The sequence below is a fragment of the Ailuropoda melanoleuca genome, chromosome 18 (genome assembly GCF_002007445.2).
Source record: "Ailuropoda melanoleuca isolate Jingjing chromosome 18, ASM200744v2, whole genome shotgun sequence".
Taxonomy (NCBI): Eukaryota; Metazoa; Chordata; class Mammalia; order Carnivora; family Ursidae; genus Ailuropoda; species Ailuropoda melanoleuca.
In genome coordinates, this window is record NC_048235.1 from 28,564,940 (window position 1) to 28,584,979 (window position 20,040).

General features: G+C 37.9%; 1 protein-coding gene across 6 annotated transcripts in view; it reads right to left on the reverse strand.

Annotated features, from left to right (window-relative positions):
* The window catches only part of PSD3 (pleckstrin and Sec7 domain containing 3), a 744,476-nt gene that overhangs the window by 432,698 nt on the left and 291,738 nt on the right, over positions 1-20,040 (reverse strand). For 4 of the 6 annotated variants that reach the window (XM_034647649.1, XM_034647651.1, XM_034647654.1 and 1 more), the window contains 3 exons: positions 7,763-7,828; positions 5,430-6,513; positions 2,356-2,751 (listed from right to left, as the gene is read on the reverse strand). In XM_034647649.1, coding sequence (XP_034503540.1) covers positions 2,356-2,751; positions 5,430-6,513; positions 7,763-7,828 — 1,546 coding nt within the window. The remainder of the gene's footprint in view (positions 1-2,355; positions 2,752-5,429; positions 6,514-7,762; positions 7,829-20,040) is intronic. The other 2 variants (XM_034647652.1, XM_019803854.2) reach the window with 1 other exon arrangement.

A 20,040-nucleotide genomic window follows, 5' to 3' on the forward strand; every position in this document is an offset into this window, starting at 1 on the left:
TCTTTCTTCTATATCAAACTTGAAATGAGAAAAAGCAATTCTAGTGTAAATCATGCGAGCATTATAATTACTATATATAAGAAAATTCAAGAAGACTCAACCACTGTATAGAATGGTAAAGCACCAACTCATTTCTTCTCTCAATTATATTGCGAAATAAACTGTGTGCAACAGACAAAAGGACAGTCCTTCTTGCATTCATGTGCATGGTATTAACACTTAGTATGGGGGGGGTTGTTATGAAAATGCTGTTGCACTCCTTATTCCCCATCTCACCCATCCCTCCACCCCCCTCCCCTCTGGTAACCATCAGATTGTTCTCTATAGTTAACAGTCTGTTTCTTGGTTTGTCTTACTACTGGCCAAGATCTCATGGTTTTACAATGCAGGTAAATGAAGCTTTGTCTTGACACGGCCTGAATATATTCAGTATACTCCGTGCTACCTAAATCTGAGATGCTAAAATACTGTAACCTACCTTAATATTCTTTCTTAACTATCTAACTCTGCCCTACTAATAATGACTAGCACCCACGCTGGCCCCAGTGATGACCACTTCCTATTCTAAGTAAGCAGACCATACGTATATTTGATAAACCTTTCACCTAATTCCTTCCTGATCTGACTTGCTGATGTTCACCTCTTCTTGTAAGTTACTTACCCTTCCTGTAACTTCTACAACAAAGCCTCTCAGCCACAAAACCCCTCAGCTCTCCAACCTATTTTTGGGGCCCATAATTTAAACAACTTCAACTCACCCCAGAAAGTTGAACTGAAATTTTAATAAAATTATCTACATGCCTATACTATTGCATTTTATCACAACTTAGTTATCAGAGGTGATGGTGAAACAAAAGGACAAAAGAGTAAAGCAAAAAGGTCCCCCCCTCTGAGGGGAGGACCACCTTCCTCAGAAACACCTTCCCCTCAAAGATCCCCTCCAGAGACACCCTCCCTCTCAGGGACACAGCCCCTCTAAGAGATACAGGAAGTCTCAATGTGGACTTAGCAGCCACACCAATTCTGAGTCACAACAGCTTTACTCAAGCTCCTACTTTGTACCAGGCACTATGCTAGTTGCTTTAAATCTATATAAACTCTTTAATATAGCCACATAGCATACTGGATATTTTTAACCCCATTTTGCCAATAAATAAAGTGGGTATCAGAGAAAATAAGTGGCTTGGCCAAGTATTTCAGACCAAGGTCTTCTGCTTTTGAGACTGGTGTTTTCTAATATATCTCACTAGTGACCCAAGAAGACAATCAACACCCATGGTCCACTTCACGTGGACATGCATAGCTACAATGCTTTAACGTGCCAATCTTGAATGTGCTCATCCAGTGAAATCTAGAAAATGCTCAACATTAAGACGGACTGCTCACAAAGAGAGGTTCATTGAAAACCTGAAACATGAATACTGACATAAAAAAAGCACTGACACTTTTTTATACAGCTTTAAAGTGGTTTATCCCCATTTAACCTCCCCTCCATTTCTCCCAACACACACACACACTGACACACTTTGATTCAGGAAAATTATATGAAAACTAAATTCACAAAATCATTTTAAGTTTAGTATTCCCAGCCCATTGATAAAGATGCTAAAGGACAGGTAAATGACCTGGGGATGATGAGCAAGAAGAAATAAAATGCTGGCTAATCCATAAATAGACAGGGAATCACCTAATGACAGATATGCCACATACAAACAATGTAGTCTGTCATCTTATCTCCCAGATAGACTTAAATCCTAAAGTAGAGAGAGGAAATATTTATAGCCTTGACCAAGCATGGGTTCTATCAAGCATTCATATAATCAGATCCTTCCCCCACCATCTCAGGGACAGGAAGAATGCCTGACAGAACAGGACCTCACCGAGCAAAGGCCTGGAAGAGACTCTGGTGACCACCTAACCCAACACCCTCAATTTGCGATGAAGGAATTTCTGACCTAGTCAAGCAACCCGCTTCAAGTCATCCACCCATATCAGTGCCAAAACTAAAGTCAACACCTCTCAGTGCTCTCCTCACAGCACCACACCACTGCTACCAGAGCTGCACCACAGGAGCCAACACCTGCTCCTCACCCACAAATATTTGCTCCAGATCCAATTTACATATGGTAATCCAGGAAATATCACCAAATACAATAACCACAGCTTGCCAATTTGACAAACTGCTAAGGTGTACTCTGCTTGTCCCAAAAACCTAAATTATTTTCTACTCCCATCATGCACTTACAGCCACAGAAATTGGCCAAATGCTGCTTAGATATATTCTACACTCAGATCTCCCAAAGAGAAAATGATACAAAAACCACCACATGAAATTAATGAGAATAGAGCTAGTACCTTCCCCAGAAAGCAATCTCTGGTGTGCCTTTCATGTAGACGGAGTCACTGGTGTCATTCAGCCCGTTGGTGATCCCACCAGAATAGCCCATCACTATTCCACCATCTGCTGAGATGCTCAGGACGTCTGGCTGTCCTGCCACCGATGTCCTCTCCAGGAACTGACTGCCTTCTTTAATGCGCTGCTGTATCATTGGAGTGAGGGGCATTTCAAAGCTAAAGTAGCTATCGGGTTCTGAATATAACGTTTCCAAGGACTCAGCACTGTAGTATAGGGAAGTGTTGTCCAAAATGGTTTCAAACTGGGAGCTGTATACATCAGTGGAGTCCTCTGCATACCCAGGCCCAAGGACATCATCATCTCCTCCCCTAAAGTTCTCCTCTTGCTCAAGAATCCTGGAAAGGAAATACGAATAAAGAATTTCAAAATTAGGTTAATATTCTTTTTATTTTTCCCCTTCTACCATATAAAAAAGATAATATTCTTAAAGCTAACAAGTATAATCTTTGGGCTTACATTTTAATATATTTGGAAAGGAAGGTATCACAGAAACATATTCGGGTTGACAAACCTCTTGGCATACGTGTGCTACACTACCCTCTAAATAATTTATATAGTCTCAAACTGGTTTCCCAGTATGTGACTATATCTGGTCTAATGAGTATTTGAATAAAATATTAAATTTTCATTTTAACCAACTAAACTCCAAATAATAATTCAAAGTATTAACAGCTACTGTCATTCTCAATTTTAATGGACACAGATAAATATATTGTGTAAACTTAACGGAGTAAAAATACACTAAACTTTCAACAGTCTATTAACACTTTCTGATTTAAAAAAGACCAAAGGCCCTCAAGAGGATGAATACATTAGAATCCAAGGGCCGCCCCCTGCTGACAACAAGGCAGCACTGCAGAGATTTCAAGCCCAAAATCAGAGAGACTGTGAATGATCTTTACTAAAGTTTTCTTTAAAGGCAACAAACATGTTAATTTCAAGGCTAACCAAAACAGTGAAAACCTATAAACAACTTACAATTTAATATATATGGGTGGAGCACCAACTAATTAGTATGCAGCATTTTGTTCAAATATTAAAAATGAACATTAGGATAACTAAATAAAAAGCAAGAGGTCAAGAGTTAGAAAACCCTGGAGTTGAGTGCTGCATGTCCCAATTACCAGCTACGTCACTTTAGAAAACTTTACTTAACCTCTGAGCCTCAGATTCCTATAAATAGGAATACAATAAATACAGAAAGAAAACTACCTCATACGTATCCCTATCCCTAGGTGTTAGGAGGACTCCCTATCAACAATACAGTTGTCTCTGTTGTTTTTAAATTACAAAGGTCTACCATGTACCAAATAGTATTCTGGGTTTATATCCCTAAATAGCTTCTCACTGCTTATGGAATAAAATGGGAGTTCCGACGAGGAAGCTCCTCCCTACCCCTCCACGCTCTTCCCACCCCTCCCTCAGCCTCCTTGTGCTCCAGCCACACCGCTGTCACACTTGCCATAAAGCCTTAGTTTCGCACAACTCTAGGAAGCGCACGTGGTTAGGCAATCCAGCAGCCCTCCTTGAATGTTGTTGTTCCTTTACACACGCTGTTCCCTCCCTCCCTGGAATATTCTTCCTCCCCGTACTCTACCTGGTTAACTCATGTTAATTTCTCAAGTCTCAGTCTACTTATCATTTCCACAGAAAGGTCTTCTCAGAGCCATCAACTGAATTTAAATTATTTCTTCTAGTATGTCTCTCTTCTCCTTCACAGAACCTACCACTATTTATGATTCTATAATTATTCATGTGTTTATATGGTCAGTTTTTATCTTCAGCAGTAAACTCTATGAAAGCAGTGACCACAGGCCATTATCTATTTTGAATATTCTTTTATGTCCAGCATCTGGCAGGGTTAAGAAGATTGTAGACAATCAAACGCTATTTGTGGAAGGAGACAGAGAGAGGGGAAAGGAAGAATGAATTAATAATATGCAAAAGTGCATATTCCAGGGGGAATGTAATTACTGAGCCATGTGCCACATATCAAGGCTGCTTTTGAGGGAGGTCTAGAGATTTTCTGTATTAGGGGTTGTGGAGGAAGGAGTAGAGAGGAGGAGTCCTGACAGCCATCCTAGAGGAGCACCACTCCAGGTGGATTTGTTAATTAACTGCAGAGGGGAAGGCATTTCCTTACACCAAACACAATAACTCTTCGGCCTCGACACAGATGTTCTCCCACATAAACTGTAAAATGTGACGTTCTGAGGACTGATGGAAGAAAAGATGGTACAAATTGGAAATGACAGTACACAACAAATGACTTTGCCAAAAGGAGCACTGTATGGTCAAGACTGCAATCAAGAGAAGTGAAGAAAGATAGGTCCTGTCTTCCATTTTTCTGGGCTCTAAGCTGGTGCAGATATCAGAAATGTGTGAAAAGATCAGGAAATACCATATATAGAAGTTGATTTATCAGGCCCAAAATCAAAACACGTGCTACTTGTGAGAAGGGAGTCTTACGTGAATGCCGTGGAACAACTGAATTATAAAGGCTACTTCTGACCTCCTGGCCTCCTTTTGAAACCTAGGAAATTGAGGCAGCCCACACCCAAAACCTCTGTGTTCACACATGTCTGCAGCTTGTGTGCAGGCACTGGTGCTGCATCCAGAAGAAGTGCCTAAGATAAGATACCATGACTACAGGATATGTCAAGAGTCCAAATCTTTTCCTATTATTAAAGATAACTGGGGTATTGTATATGCAGCTACCTTGAGGCTGGAAAACTTGAACCCTGTCAAATATAAAAAAATGTGAGAAAAGATGGGTTCACGGTTTTTCCGTAACTCTGCTTCCCTGGTCTATACCTAATGGACAGCTTTATAACAAGAGCACTTTAATATCTTAGGGACTTAAAAGGAATCCAGCTTACAGTAACTTCTCTTCCACTCTATGATAACAAGGACCCAGGACACTGTGTTGAGTTCTCATCGCCAAGCAGAGGATAACAGTTTCCTATAATGTGTACCAGGCATCACAGAGAGCAGGATGACTATGGGAGCTCACCTTTCCTTCTCTCTCTCCAGTTCCGGTTTCTTCTCAGGATGTCCTTTGTTTTCCTTGAGGAAGACTTCATCCTCTCCACTGTCAACAAGAGGCAGAGGGGAAAACGTCCCTGAGCTAGTGCCTGGCTTCTCTGATGAAGCGCTCCAGGTTTCATCCCAAACGTTCTCAGTTAAACCAACTGAATTATACACACCGGCAGATGAGATGAGATGGCTTGACAGTTTGGAAAACTCTCTGCTTTCAGGAGAGGTCGTCCTTTCCAATGGGACCTCAAAATCCACAGGGTGCCGTGTCTCTCTTTTCTCCCCTCCTGTCCACAATATTTCCACCCCTTGAAATTCCACGTGTTTGACCCGGCTGGGGCGTCCTGTGGAGCTACCTTGATCGGACCTTCTCTCCCTCAAAAAACCAACACTGCCCACAGACGTATGGGTCGCTGCTGGGCTCCCCAGGGAGGACCCTGAACAAGCTGGCTCCCGCACATAAAGAGCCCCCTTTGTACCATTATCGGTTATCTTGGAAAGCTCTGCCTGAGCTTCTCCAGTTAACAGCACAGTCCGATCCTTCTGGATGCTCAAATGAGAATTCTCCTCAGTCGTAGCTTCAGCTGAAAGAGGTGTAGCTGGTCCTTTTTCTTGGCCAGTAGGAAATAATTTGTTGGCTCTCTGTCTCTTTGTTTTATGAGGGGCAGTGTCCGACTCCTTCTCCACCCGCGGAACTGAAAAGCTAGAAATAGCATCTTTGTCCAGTACCTTTGTAGCCTGTAATGTTCCTGAAGCTATTCTGGCTTCTGTGGCTTTCAGAGTTGAAATCAAAGAGTCAATAGGTTGTAAACTTTGTTCCTTGAGGTGACTTTGAGAGACGGACTCTCTGACATCTTTTGGTCCTTCTGTAACACTGTGAGGCTCAGAGTGGTGGCCATCAAGAAACTGGACCCCCTGCTGCCCTTGTGGGCCGCCTGGCAGAGACTCTGTATCAAACCCAAGAGAAGTTCTTAGGCCTTCTCCACTTTCCTCCATGGTCCCATATTCTGGAAATTCATTTGTGACATTCGGTGGGAGTAAAGTGCTTCCTCCATGATCACCTGCGAACAGAATAAAATGGACACATAACTTGTTTTGAACAACAGGTTCCAGTGTGTATTAATAAATAAATAATCACCACACGTATCAGGTACTCAATAATCCTTATTTGATTCTTTCACTGTCTCCTGCCCCTCAGCCGCCCTGCAACACATTCTTCTCATCACTTTGCCAGTGGCCTTTCCACTTAGCTTACATGAGGATAAAGGTTTTAGTACAGAAGGAGGCATCTGATGATACATACCATATTTCACCCTGCCTTTGATAAAGTCCCACACATGCAACTCTGTTGCTGCATATGCAAAAAGAGATTAAAATATTTTACGGATCATTTTCCGTATACTATACTCATGAAGTAGTAACTAGAATATTTATATTGGGCATAAAAACAAATAGCCTTAATGATCCAGCCAACAGCATTTGTACAGTGCAATCTCTGAAACAGATATGATCTATTTAAAGTCAATAAATACTTTTTCAGCTGGAAGCCTCTCCTTCACTAGCGGATTTCTATGGGGAAAAAAGGCTTTCAGAACATCCTTGGAGAATGAGAGTGAAGTCAAAATGGAATAGGATACTTAATGTGTTAAAAAAAATTTCCAGGATCCCAGCTGCATAAAACTTAAATGGCGTGTTATGCAGAACCCCAATATACGAAGAAGTAAAAACGATAATTAGTATATATTTACTGCAATGAACCAAATTTACAATATTTTCTTATTAAAATGGTAGTCAGTGAGAACAACGAAAACGTTCTGATGAAGAAAAATTTAAATTGGGAGTTTCTAGGTAACAGTTACAGTTATATCAGCTCTGATAATCCAATTTCCTTCTGAATTTGGTTCTGGTTGCTTTGTGTCACGAAATTCCTCATCTACACTAGAAAGGCAGTGTACTCACTCTGACGACTTTATGAAAGAGGACATTGGTTGTTGTGTTGTTATTTTTAAAGCGCTGTGAACTACAACCTACCTACTTAGTGAAATATTAGATGAATATCTGAATATATACACTAAAATGACATGAAAGACTTGATTCCAAGGCATGCACAAAATGAGGTTAATTTGGAAACATGAATTAACATATGGTATCCCACAGTATGCAAAATACAATGAATAGTTATATATCTGAGTGTATACTAGCTAATATTCCATTTTTAAAATAATTTGAAATACATTTTTAAAATTAATTTGAATAAGGTATGGATGGAATCCAACAAGCACTTCTCTGTGATGGCAGTACTTATAATACCTTCATAAAGCAGCACTATGAGAATTTGGCTTGCTGAAATCTGAAGAGAGAGCATGTCTTCAAATCCTGAATTTGAAACAAAGAGAATTAAAAACAATAAGATCCCTCTTACTAGGGTGGCATATTGACATTTTTTCCTCTTTGAAGATTCAGTGGTTTGTAATATGGTCACTAAATTATACCATTACCACTATCTAATTCCAGAACATTTCACCACCTACCCAAAAAAACGCATATCCATCAGCTGTCACTCCTCATTGCCCTGTCTCCTCAGCCCCTGGTAATGAGCAATCTACTTTCAGTCTCTAAAGATTTGTGTATTCTGGACAGGTCATAAAAATGGAATCATATAATATGTGGCATTTTGTGTCTGGCTTTTTTCACTTAGCACAATGTTTCCAAGGTTTATCCACATTGTGGCATGTATCAGAACTTCATTTCTTTTTATTGCCAAATAATATTTCACTGTATGAATGTATCATAGTTTCTTTGTCCATTCATCAGTTGATGGACATTTGTGTTGTTTCTACTTTTGGGCTATTAGGAATAATAAACATTTGTGTACAAGTTTTTGTGTCTATATTTATTTTCAATTCCCTATGAGTGCCATTTCTGGGTCTCATGGTTATCCTATGTTTAGTGTTTGAGAAACTGCACCATTTTACATTCCTACCAGCAAAGTCGGAGAGCATCATTATTGCCCATCTTTTTTTTAATTCTAGCTGTCCTGGTGGGAATGAAATTATCTCACTGTGGTTTTGATTTGCATTTCTCTAGTAACTGATATTGAGCATCTTGTCATATATAAATTGGTCATTTGTCCATTTTCTTTAGAGACATATCTGTTCAGACCCTTCGCCCATTTTATAATTCAGTTACTTATCTTTTATTTTTGAGTTTTAAGAGCTCTTTATATAACCTTGACAGAATTTCTTTATCAGATATATACTTTGCAAGTATTTTCTCCCATTCTGTGGGTTGTCTTTTCCCTTAGTTGATAGTGTCTTTTGAAGCACAAAGGCTTTTAATTTTGATAAAATCCAACTTATCTACTTTTTTGTTGTTGTTGCTTGTGCTTTTGGTGTTATATGGCCAAATGTTATATGTCCAAACAAATTATTGTCCAAGATCACAAAAATTTATTCCTATGTCTTCTCCCAAGAGTTTTACAGAGTTAGCTATCATATTTAGATCTCTGATCCATCCTGAGTTAATTTTTGTATATGGTGTGAGGCAGAGTTCCAACTTCATTTTTCATGTGGATATCCAGTTGTCCCAACACTATCTGTTGAAAAAACTATTCCCACCCCCACTGAACTGCGTTGATACCCTTGTAGAAAATCAACTGACTAAGAGTAAAGGTTTACTTCTGAACTCTCAAATCTATTCCATTGAGCTAGAAGCCTGTCTTGTAGCTGGTATTACACCATCATGATTATAACTCTGTAGAAAGTAAAATCAGGAAGTGTGAGTCCTACTTTGTTCATCCTTTTCCAAGTTGTTTGACTACTCTGGGCCCCTTGCATTTCCTATATGAATTTTAGGATCAGCTTGTCAGACAGCTGAAATTTTGAGAGACTTGGGTGAATCTGTAGAGTACTGGAATCTTAACAATCTTACTAGTACATCTTTGGATCTATGCCACAGGCGGTCTTTCCATTTATTTAATTTTCTTTAATTTCTCTTAGTAATTTTTTATAATTTTATAATGTACAAATTTTGCATTACTTTTGTTAAATTTATCCCTCTTAGTAGTTTATTCTTTTTGATAGTATTATAAGTAGAACTGTCATTTTAAAATTGCATTCTCAGATTATTCATTGATAGCACAGAGAAATACAATTGGTTACTGTACATTGAATTTATATCCTGCAACCTTGCTGAACTTATAGGTTCTAATAGATTTTTTTTTGGATTTCTTAGGCTTTCCTACATACAAAATCATGTCATCTATGAAAATAAATAGTTTCACTTTTTCTTTCATATCTGGACACCTTTTATTTCTTTTTCTTGCCTAACTGCCCTGGCTAAACCCCTAGTACAACGTTGATTAGAAGCGTTAAGAGCAGGGGTACCTGGGTGGCTCAGTCAGTTAAGCAGCTGCCTTCAGCTCAGGTCATGATCTCAGGGTCCTGGGACGGAGCTCCAAATCAGGCTCCCTACTCAGTAGGGAGTCCGCTTCTCCCTTTACCCCTCTCCTCCCCCCCCCCCCGCGCTCGTGCTCTCTCTCTCTCAAATAAATAAATAAAAATTTTAAAGGAAGAAGAAGAAGGAGGAGGAGGAGGAGAAGAAGAAGAAGAAAGAAGAAGTGGTGGTGGTGGTGGTGGTGGTGGTGAGAGCAGACAACCTTGTCTTGTTCCTAAACTTAGGAGAAAGTTTTCAGTCTCTTACCATTAAGTATAATGTTAGCTGTGGATTTTTCACAAATCCCTTCTATCAGGCTGAAGAAGATCCCTTCTATTTCTAGTTTGTCAAGTGTTTTTATCATGAAATGGTGTCAAATTTTGTCAAATGCTTTTTCTCTGTTAACTGAGATGCTCATGCGGATTTCATATTTTTTTTCTAGTAACATGGTATATTGCATTGATTGATTTTTATATACTGAACCAACTTTGCATCCCTGAAATAAATCTCACTTGGTCAGAGTGTATAACCCTTTTATATGTTGCTAGATTCAGGTTTCTCATATTTTTGGTGAGAAATATTGTCTGCAGTTGTCTTGTATTACCTTCATTTGGCTTTGGTATTAGGGTAATGCTGGCTTCACAAAATGAATTGGGAAATATCCTATATGGGCATCTGTTTATATCCTTTTTACACTTTTTAAAAACATTTTTCACAGTTTATACTTTTTTTGAGCTCTTAACAGTTTTCTCTCCACTAATCAGTTTCTTCAGCACTTTAAAGCTATAAATTTATTGTTAATATGCAATGAAAGAAAAAAGTGAATAATCCAAAAAGACATATTTCTTTCTTTAACATAGTAAAAGGGCTTAAAATGCATAGAGAAGTACTTAGTCCACGTAGGAAATATTTCCTTTCGATTTTAAATACTTTTCATTATTTCTCTAAGCTAGATACCTTTACAAAAATTTAAGGACAGAAGAATATACAATTTCAAAGGTTGAAGAGATTTAAGAATTAATTCAGCCACCTAACATAGTTAGGTGAGAAACCAGGCTCAACTGAATGGTGTACTCCACCAACATGACACAACAAATAAAAAATCAGCTTTCTATTCCTACCTCTACTATGCTTTACATCCCTCCCCACCCCTCCACGTTTATTGGTAGTAAGGTACCCTAACATGTGTGTCTTCAATCTTTTCCCTAAAATTTAAAAATCTCCTGAAATCGTTATCCAATGCCCAGCCTCATTTTCCCTTTTGTTCCTAAACCAAAAATTATGTTGCTTTCAGTAGTTTCACACTGCCTACAGAATAAAGTCTGAAGTCCAAATCCTTGATTTAGAAGTCAGGACCCATAAACCAGTCCCAATCTATCTTCCCCAAACTACTCTGTTTCTCTTGCTCAACTCTTTTCAAATATGTTATACTACTGCTTCTCTAACTGAAGGAGGGGTACAGCACATGAATACCTTGAAAAGGTACTCTCAAATATACACTGGAAATAAAGTTAACTATATACATGCCTTTGCCTCTGCTCAATCTCCTTTCCCCATAAGACGTAGTTTTTCTTCCCATCTCTAAATGACCAGATTGTTTTCATCCTTCAAGACCTAACTCAAATTCCCTTTCTCTAATTAAGTCTTCCCTTAATCACTAGCCCTTGCAAGAAGTCACCTCTCCCCTTACAGATGTCAAGAGAATTTTAGCTGCACATTACATATAGTACAAAAACATGAAATAAGTGGACATGATCTTAGCTCATAATTTAAAGCTACAAAAAGCTACAATTTTTTAACCTATCTGAAGTGCTTTAACAAAACTGCCCATAGTGACCATTGAAGCCTACATATATTTAACATACTATAGGGAAACCCGTTCAACAAAGGGAAGAAAAATTACACTTTATCATTCAGGAGTCCACTTTGCTCTAACAGTTTAAATTGCCATCTGTAAAACACCCACTAAAATAAACACCGGCACACGAGCCCAAAGACAAGTGACGACAAAGAAATCAAGAAAAGAGGCCTCAAAGGAATTAAATAATCTCGCCACCCTATTTTTAATACTTTTCATTAAAATGTAGCACATAAAGGAGATGGCAAATCGCTCCGTTGTGGGCAACAGCTTGTGATATCTTGATATAACAACTTCGCAACTGGTCAAAGAAAGTGAGACAAAAGGGGGAAGGACAAAACCAAAACCCTGCACGACGAATAGCTTGCTTTACCATTACAGTCAGTTCTCCTGTTCTAAGTTTACTGTTCTAATAAGTACGAGTCTAATAAGTTTTGTTTACTTTCTAACTAAATAAGGACTAGCATAGACCAAGAGAAATCAATGTTCTGAGAGGCAAACTGACTTGACCAAGGTAAATGGAACAATGTTCAACCATGTATTATGCGAGAATTACAAGTCAGGACTAGATTCCTAGTCTTTTGTTTCTCAGGAGTAAATTCCTGGGAAAAACTAAGGCCTCTGAGTTGTCAGACCTTTATTTCTGACAGCAATAATATTACCAGACACAATGAAGAATGAAAAATCTTCCAGTTGTAGCTTCTGAGTAAAAATAGCCCTAAATATCACATGGCTCTTTGTTAGAGCGCTCGTCACAGGACACAGCACAGCATCAAATCTTTCCTTTCAAATAAGGCATTTCTTTGTTAGAATGCAAGAGTAGTTTATTTTTGCTGCTTACATTTCAGGTCACTACTTAAACTGTATTTAACAACAAACAAAGCTTCTTAAGATATTAATCCTGACTTTTATTCAGAATTTCTGACTTGTTCCTTATTTTTAAAAATTGGGACTATTTATTAGGGTGATTTTTTTTTTTAAAGACCAAATTCTTCTTTTACTGTAAGATTTTTTTTCTGTTCCCTCTTGAAACAGAACCATTAGATACTTCTCATTAAATGCCTATTATTTCCAAAATTCCTTCAAATTCAACAAACTTTTATTAATTACCTGCTGTGTACTAAAAACAGGGGATTCAAAAGTGAATATTGCCAAAGCATGAAAAGTCTGTTCAGCATGTTAGAAAAGTTTATTCTGGTAGCATCTGAAGGGATATACAGGGGAGAAATGAGCCTAAACAGACTCAGGAGTAACAAGACAGGCCACTGGCAATAGCACGGGGTGAGCCTGGGCAAAGACAGAAGGGACAGAACAAAGATGCAAGGCTCCTGCATCTCCCACTCCAGCCAGTATCCACATCCAGTATCACCTCATGCCCTCCGCCCTGCCCCCTCTAACTTGAACATGCCCCCACAAAGCTGCTGCCCAGCCCGTGCCAGCTGCCGTGGGCTCTTACATCTTGTTAAAGCTTTTCCTTCACCTTTGTCAGTCTCTATCTATTACTAATATAAGAATCCAAGTGAATATTGAAATAGCTATTTCTCTTCCAGAAAGTCTTACTGAATTAGTCTTGCCCAAATTTGGTTTCATATCTGTGACAAAGGGATTTGCAAAGGATAAAAAAAGAACTTTAGCACTTACCTAAATATACACCACACACTAGTAGAATCTGAATTAATAAGAGTTCATAGCTTTCCTGCATTTATTTTTCCCCTTAAAGGAATGAAAATGTAGTGTCAAGTGTGTAGGAAGGAGAGGAGGGGAGAGAGAAGAGCTTTTCATATACTTTGGGGGTATCTATTTATATTCCTTTAGGAATCATCTTTTTCTAATAGGAATCTTACCTGCCACTTTGTATATTTGGTCAGATCCCTAACAAATTTTTTCCTGTTGTTTAGTAAAGATGCTTTTCCTGTGATGAACTAAACCCAGTAATTTTTTAAATGTTTTTTTTAACTTAACATATTGAGAAAGAAATGGGATACTTTTGAATGTTAACAAGATCAATTTCAAGAGTGCTTTGGGTTGTATATTAAATAGCCATCCACTTCTGGGAAACAGGGACAGGACTGAAATAAAACAAAACGGAATAGAAAAAAAAAAACAAAAAAACTTCCACATAAAACTAAAAAGCTTTTTGTTTGGCTAAGGAAACCATCCATAAAATGAAAAGGCACCCTACTGATTGGGAGAAATACTTGAAAATCATATATCTGATAAAGTTAATATCCAAAATATATAAAGAACTCATATAACTCAATAGCAGAAAAAAAATCTAATTTAAAACAGGGAGAAGTTCTGAAAAGACTTTTTTTCAAATAAGACATACAGATACACATACAGGTAAATGAAAAGATGTTCAACATCATTCATCATCAGGGAAATGCAAATCAAAACCGCAATATCACCTCATACCCCTTAGAATGGCCAGTATCAAAAACACAAAAACAACAAGTGTTAGGATGTGGAAGAAAGGGAACCCTTGTGCACTGTTGGTGGGACTATAAATCGGTGCAGCCACTATGGAAAACAGTATGGTGGCACCTCAAAAAATTAAAAATAGTACTATCATATGATCCAGCAATTCCACTTCTGGGAATATATCCAAAGAAAATGAAAACACACTAATTTGAAAAGACAGGCACCCCCATGTTCACTACAGCATTATTTACAATAGCCAAGACACGCAAACAGCCCAAGTGTACGTCAATGGATGAATGAATAAAGAAAATCACGCACGTGCTCACCCATACACACACACACACTGAAATATTATTCAGTCATAAAAAAGAAGGAAATCCTGCCACCTGCAATAACATGGATAGAACTTGAGGGCATTATGCTAAGTGAAATAAGTCAGCCAGATAAAGACAAATACTATATGATCTCATTTATAGGTGGAAATCTAAAAACAGCAACAACAACATCCAAGCTCACAGAGATCTGATTGGTGGCTACCAGAGCCAGGGGGTGGGGGTTGGGTGAAACGGGTGACGGGGATCGATAGGCACAAACTTCCAGTTACAAAATAAATAAGTCATGGAGATGTAATGCGCTTATACTGACTATAATTAACGATGCCGTATCATATATTTCGAAGTTGCTGAGAGAGCAGATCTTAAAAGCCCTCATCACAAGAAAAAAATTATAACTATATATGGTGATGAATGTTAACTAGACTTTTCATGGTGAATATTTTGCAATATATACAAATATCAAATAGTTTTGCACTTGAAACTAATATAATGTTATGTCAATTATACCTCCATTTAAAAAACCTGTTTTTCTTCAAATCATGAGGAAATGAGCCTGCTCCATAAGATGGGTTTCAGAAAGAGTGTGGCCTTCTAAGAATGATCCTACCTGAGGACCAGTAAATGAAATGGATTTTCTTCCATTCTGGCTAGCAAACTCCTTAAAAGAAAATGGTCGAAGGAAAAAAGTAGAACTATTTGGCAAGTCTACTGCAGACTAGGACACAGGAAGCTGAAATGAGAAGCAAGTAAAAAAGGTTTATCATGAGGGATTCTGAGCAATAGGAATGTCGGTTTCCCAAGAGAATGACTGTCATGTCTATGCCTAGAGCCCCAGAAGAACCATTAATTATGAATTCTACACATACATATTCCCTAGAAATTGGACCTAGTCATTTTTAGAAAGAGGTTTTTGCTTTTGTTTTGTACTGTTTTTATTTTGTTGCCATGAGAATATAAATTCCAAAAGGCTGGAACTTTGCTTTCTTTATCATTATATCCCCAGAGCCCAGAACAACAGTACCTAGCAAAATGGATATATTTGTTGGATCAGTGAATAAATGAAGAATGTCCTATAACCATCAGGATACCATTTAATAAAACTTCAAAACAGAAACAAAAAGAAACCTACCAAAACACAAGCAAAATACTACATGTCATTGCCATCAGCCTTCTGTCCCCTAGTCCCAAGTATAGGCTTGAAAAGGCTGCTGGAAACATGGGGGTCCTTCCTAACATTAAGCTAGCTAATTCTTCCAATTGCTCAGCCAACATTTACTGTGAGCCAAGGATGTGCTGAACACTGGAAAACAAAGCAACAAACATGACCAACATGGCTCTTGCTGTCAGCTTACAATCCAGTAACTCCCATTTGTATGCACTTGTCTACTGCAAAGTTCAGGAAGTGGTAAAAATTAAGAGGAGACAATCTTGTCCACAGTTCCAGATTTCAACATGACCCTACAGGGGCTATTATCGTTAAGAATAAATTTCTCAACTGATTAACTTACTCTAAATGCTATGCTGTCCAATATGTTACACACAGCCACATATGGCTACTTAAATTTAAATTAATTAAAATAAAATAAAATTGAAAATCCAGTGCTCAATACCATATGTAGTTAGTGGCTACCATATTGCACCACACAGATATAGAACATTTTTCTGTGATTACAGAAAACTCTATTTGAAAGTACTGTCCTAGAATCCTCCTACTCAGAGTGTGTCCTTGGGACAGTAGCACAAATACCACTGAGGGGTTTGTAAAAAATGCAGACTCTGGTGCCACCCTAGACCTTCCTAATCAGAATCTGTATTTCTCAAAAGAAACCCAGGTTATTTGTATGCACATTAAAGTATGAGAAGCCCTTCTCCATAGAACTACAATAATCTCTACTACAATATCTAGAAGTTGTGACTACATTTAAATGGCTACTTTTTTATTCTAAAAGATAATGCCTCGAGTTCCTACCTCCTAACTGAAAGGATTTGTTTCTAGTTGTTGTCTATTTGAATAGACAACAACTAAAGACGCATACAGCCTCTCATTCCTACAAAAGAAGGGCTTGCTCATTCTCGTCCGGGTTTGCCCTCCAATTATCCTGGAATCCTTCAGAGAGGAAGAGAATCACCTCTACTGCGATTTAATCTCTTCTTTATTTTACCTTGCATAGTAAATTTCTCTCACAATGAATGGTCAATGACTCAACTCTACTTATGAAAAAAAAAACCCATAGAATCCTAAAATAATGCAAACGTAAACTTGAGCACTGTAAACATCTGTACACACCCTTAAATAACATGAGAGATTAAAGGAAAAGGGCTGAGGGAAAGGTAAGCTTTTTCAATTTAACAGATTTTCATTTCTTTATAAATCGCAGCTAACTTAGCCACTAAAAATCTAGTTTGTCTCCTTTCCATGTACTTTGTTCATAAATCCAATAATGTTGGGGCGCCTGGGTGGCTCAGTCGGTAAACCGTCTGCCTTTGGCTCAGGCCATGATCCTGGGGGTCCTGGGGTTGAGCCCGGCATTGGGCTCCCTGCTCAGCGGGGAGTCTGCTTCTCCCTCTCCCTCTGCCCCTACCCGTGCTTGTTTTCTCTCTCTCTCTCTAATAAATAAATAAAATCTTTTTCAAAAATGCAAAAAATAAAAATAAAATAAATAAAATTTAAAAATAAAAATAAAATGCAATAATGTCACTGGTACTCTCTGTTCCTTAATGAATATCAGTTAGCAAACACCTTAAGGCTTACATCATGAGTTAGTGTGATAAAAGAATGATAAATTCCTAAATTATTTTAACACTGCAAATTTTACAGAAATAATCTTAAAGTCCCCCTGACTTGTTAAACAGGAATTCAGTCCCATAGACAGGAGGGTGACCACTTTGTCCCCAAAGGTCCAGTTCATAAAGCAAATATAAAAAGCCTTGCAGAGCTAAAAAACCTCAAATATATTTCACCCATAGGTAACTATAATCCTTAACTGTGAATAACATTGATCAATGTTTTTAAGTCTAATAATCAATAAACCCCTCCAGTAATAGTGATGCATGTACATGTTGTTCAGATTTGCAATGCAATAGAAAAAGTTACCTTTAAAAAAATAATCTCATCTGTTTTTACTTAACAATAGAAAATATATTTAGTATGATAAAAATAACAGAAAATGAGTATGAGTAATGAGAATTTACTAAATGAGTAATCAAAGTACACTGTATTTTGGTACACACACTTCACCCTAATAAAAGTCACAGAGAATGCTGGCTACAGTCTAGTCACTAATAAGTCTAAAAACACACATATTTCAGGTATTTTTTTATATGCTGCAAAAACCAGGAAAAGGCCTGCCAAATTACTACACAAGCTATTAGCATGTGCATACAAATAGAGACTATTGCATTAATTGAACACTCTTTTCCTGAGTGATTAATAGTTACAGCTGTGCTTACCATGAGCGATATTTCACATACTAATGATTCAGAATCCATTTTTTCCCATTCAGTTCTAATCCCTGGGGAAATGATACTAGCTTACCACCCCAGTCAATTTCAGAGGGAGCTCTGCAAGCTAAGGCGTGGCACTGCATGCAGCATACAGAAGGTAAAATGAGTGAGATAAGGAACAGCCCACTCATTTTAAACGAAAGTCTCTGCAAGTGTGCAAAACACTGTTCTTGGCATGCAGAAGAAATACTAAGCTGTAAGATTCAAATTTAAAATCATTTTTGAAGCTGGTTTCCTTTTGCCAAACAATAAGTTCCTCCACTGTCATCCAATTCTCATAACTTGTTTCTTCTTTTATCCACACCTTATGCTTCTCCCTTCAGCCTTACTCTCATCAGAGTTGCTCCTCTGATTTCAGCCATTCTATCCATTTTCTACTACTTCTTCCTGTTTAGGAATTCACACTTATAAAAATCCAATTTTCTTTTTTATTTTTTTCCCAGCTTTGTTGAGCTATAATTGACATACAACATTGTGTAAGTTTAAGGTGTATGTGTTAACTGGATACTTGTAGACTGCACAATGATTACCACCATAGTTTAAGCTAACATCGCCATCATGTCACATAATTGCCATCTCTTTTTTGTGGTGAAAACATTTTAGATCTACTCTCTTTAGCAGCTTCAAAGTACATAATACAATATTATTTACTACAGTCACTATGCTGTACATTAGATCCCCAGAACGCACTCGTAACTAGAACTTTGTACCCTTTGATCAACATCTCCCCATTTCCTCCACCCCCCAGCACCTCATAACTATCACTCTATTCTCTGAAAAACCCGATTTTAACAATTCTCTGACCCTTACTTTTTGTTATTTTATTTTGAAAAGTAAAAAAAGTTTAAAGTTTTAAATAATTCCACAATTTTGTTTACAGCAGGCTCTCCTCTGCTAAAGTTAATATGAATGTGGTAGTATTAATATAAATTCTTATTAAAATATTTAATGAAATATTTTAATATTTAAGAAACTGAAACTGCTGTTTAAAAATACAAGTCATCTTTTTTTCTTTATCATGAATGCCAAGCAGCTGGAGCTCCTAGCAGTGATCATCGGCTCCAGCTGTGGACTTCTCTACACTGCTGTGTGTCAGGCAGATGTTAGGTGCCGTGTAAACAACCTCGCTCAGCCTCCAGTCTGTAATAAGCCTCAGCTGATTCATATTTGCATTCAGTGATTTTCATAATCAAAAAGAGACCCACAGTCTTGCTAAGGATTCAGCTGCAAACTAACATGAGCAATAATTCCAAGTATATCTGAAATGCAAATTTTACAGAAAGTACACTGGTGAGAGAAAAATAAATCTTGTATTACTCTAACAGTGACTCTTCCAAGAGACGCAAAAAACACACCTCCATGTATAAACTGAGGAGTTAAAATACCGATTACAAATCTCCAGTGGATACTATCTCAGCCTTAACTACAGTGTTCACGGAACGTTTTTGGTGCTACCCTGTGGCCAACGTTGGTTCTCTCCTGGGCTACTCAGAGCCATACTTTAGGCATGCAGATGGAAAAGGGTTTGAGCTCTTTAAGAGAAACTCCTCCCTGTTCCCATCCAGTGCCACAATGTCTTTCTAAAACTACAGGGGTAGCCCGTTTTCCTCCTGCTTTCTATATAATACATCACAAGCAGGGAGTAGAGAAATAGATGGAGAGAACTGCATTCTCAGGAAAGCTGGTTGAACAAAAACAGCAACAACAAAAAAACAATGAAAAGAAATAAAATCACAGGTAAGAATATTGCTTTCTATTTAAAAATAAAAATTTTGGAAAATCCAATGTCAGATGCTAAAATAAACGTTCCAGGTTAAAGCCAGGTAAGGTACTGGGCAAAAGCATTCAGAGGGTAGGTGGCATCTTTCTGATGCCTGGGGAATTAAAAAAATATTGGCGTGGGCATCCCTAAATAATGCAGTATGCTTTTCCCTATGTCAGGATTCAGCACAACCGGGTCTAGCCCCAGGAGTCTCCTATTGGGACAGTCAAAATACAAGACTAGTAAGCAAAAGCAGTCAATAATACAGATGGGT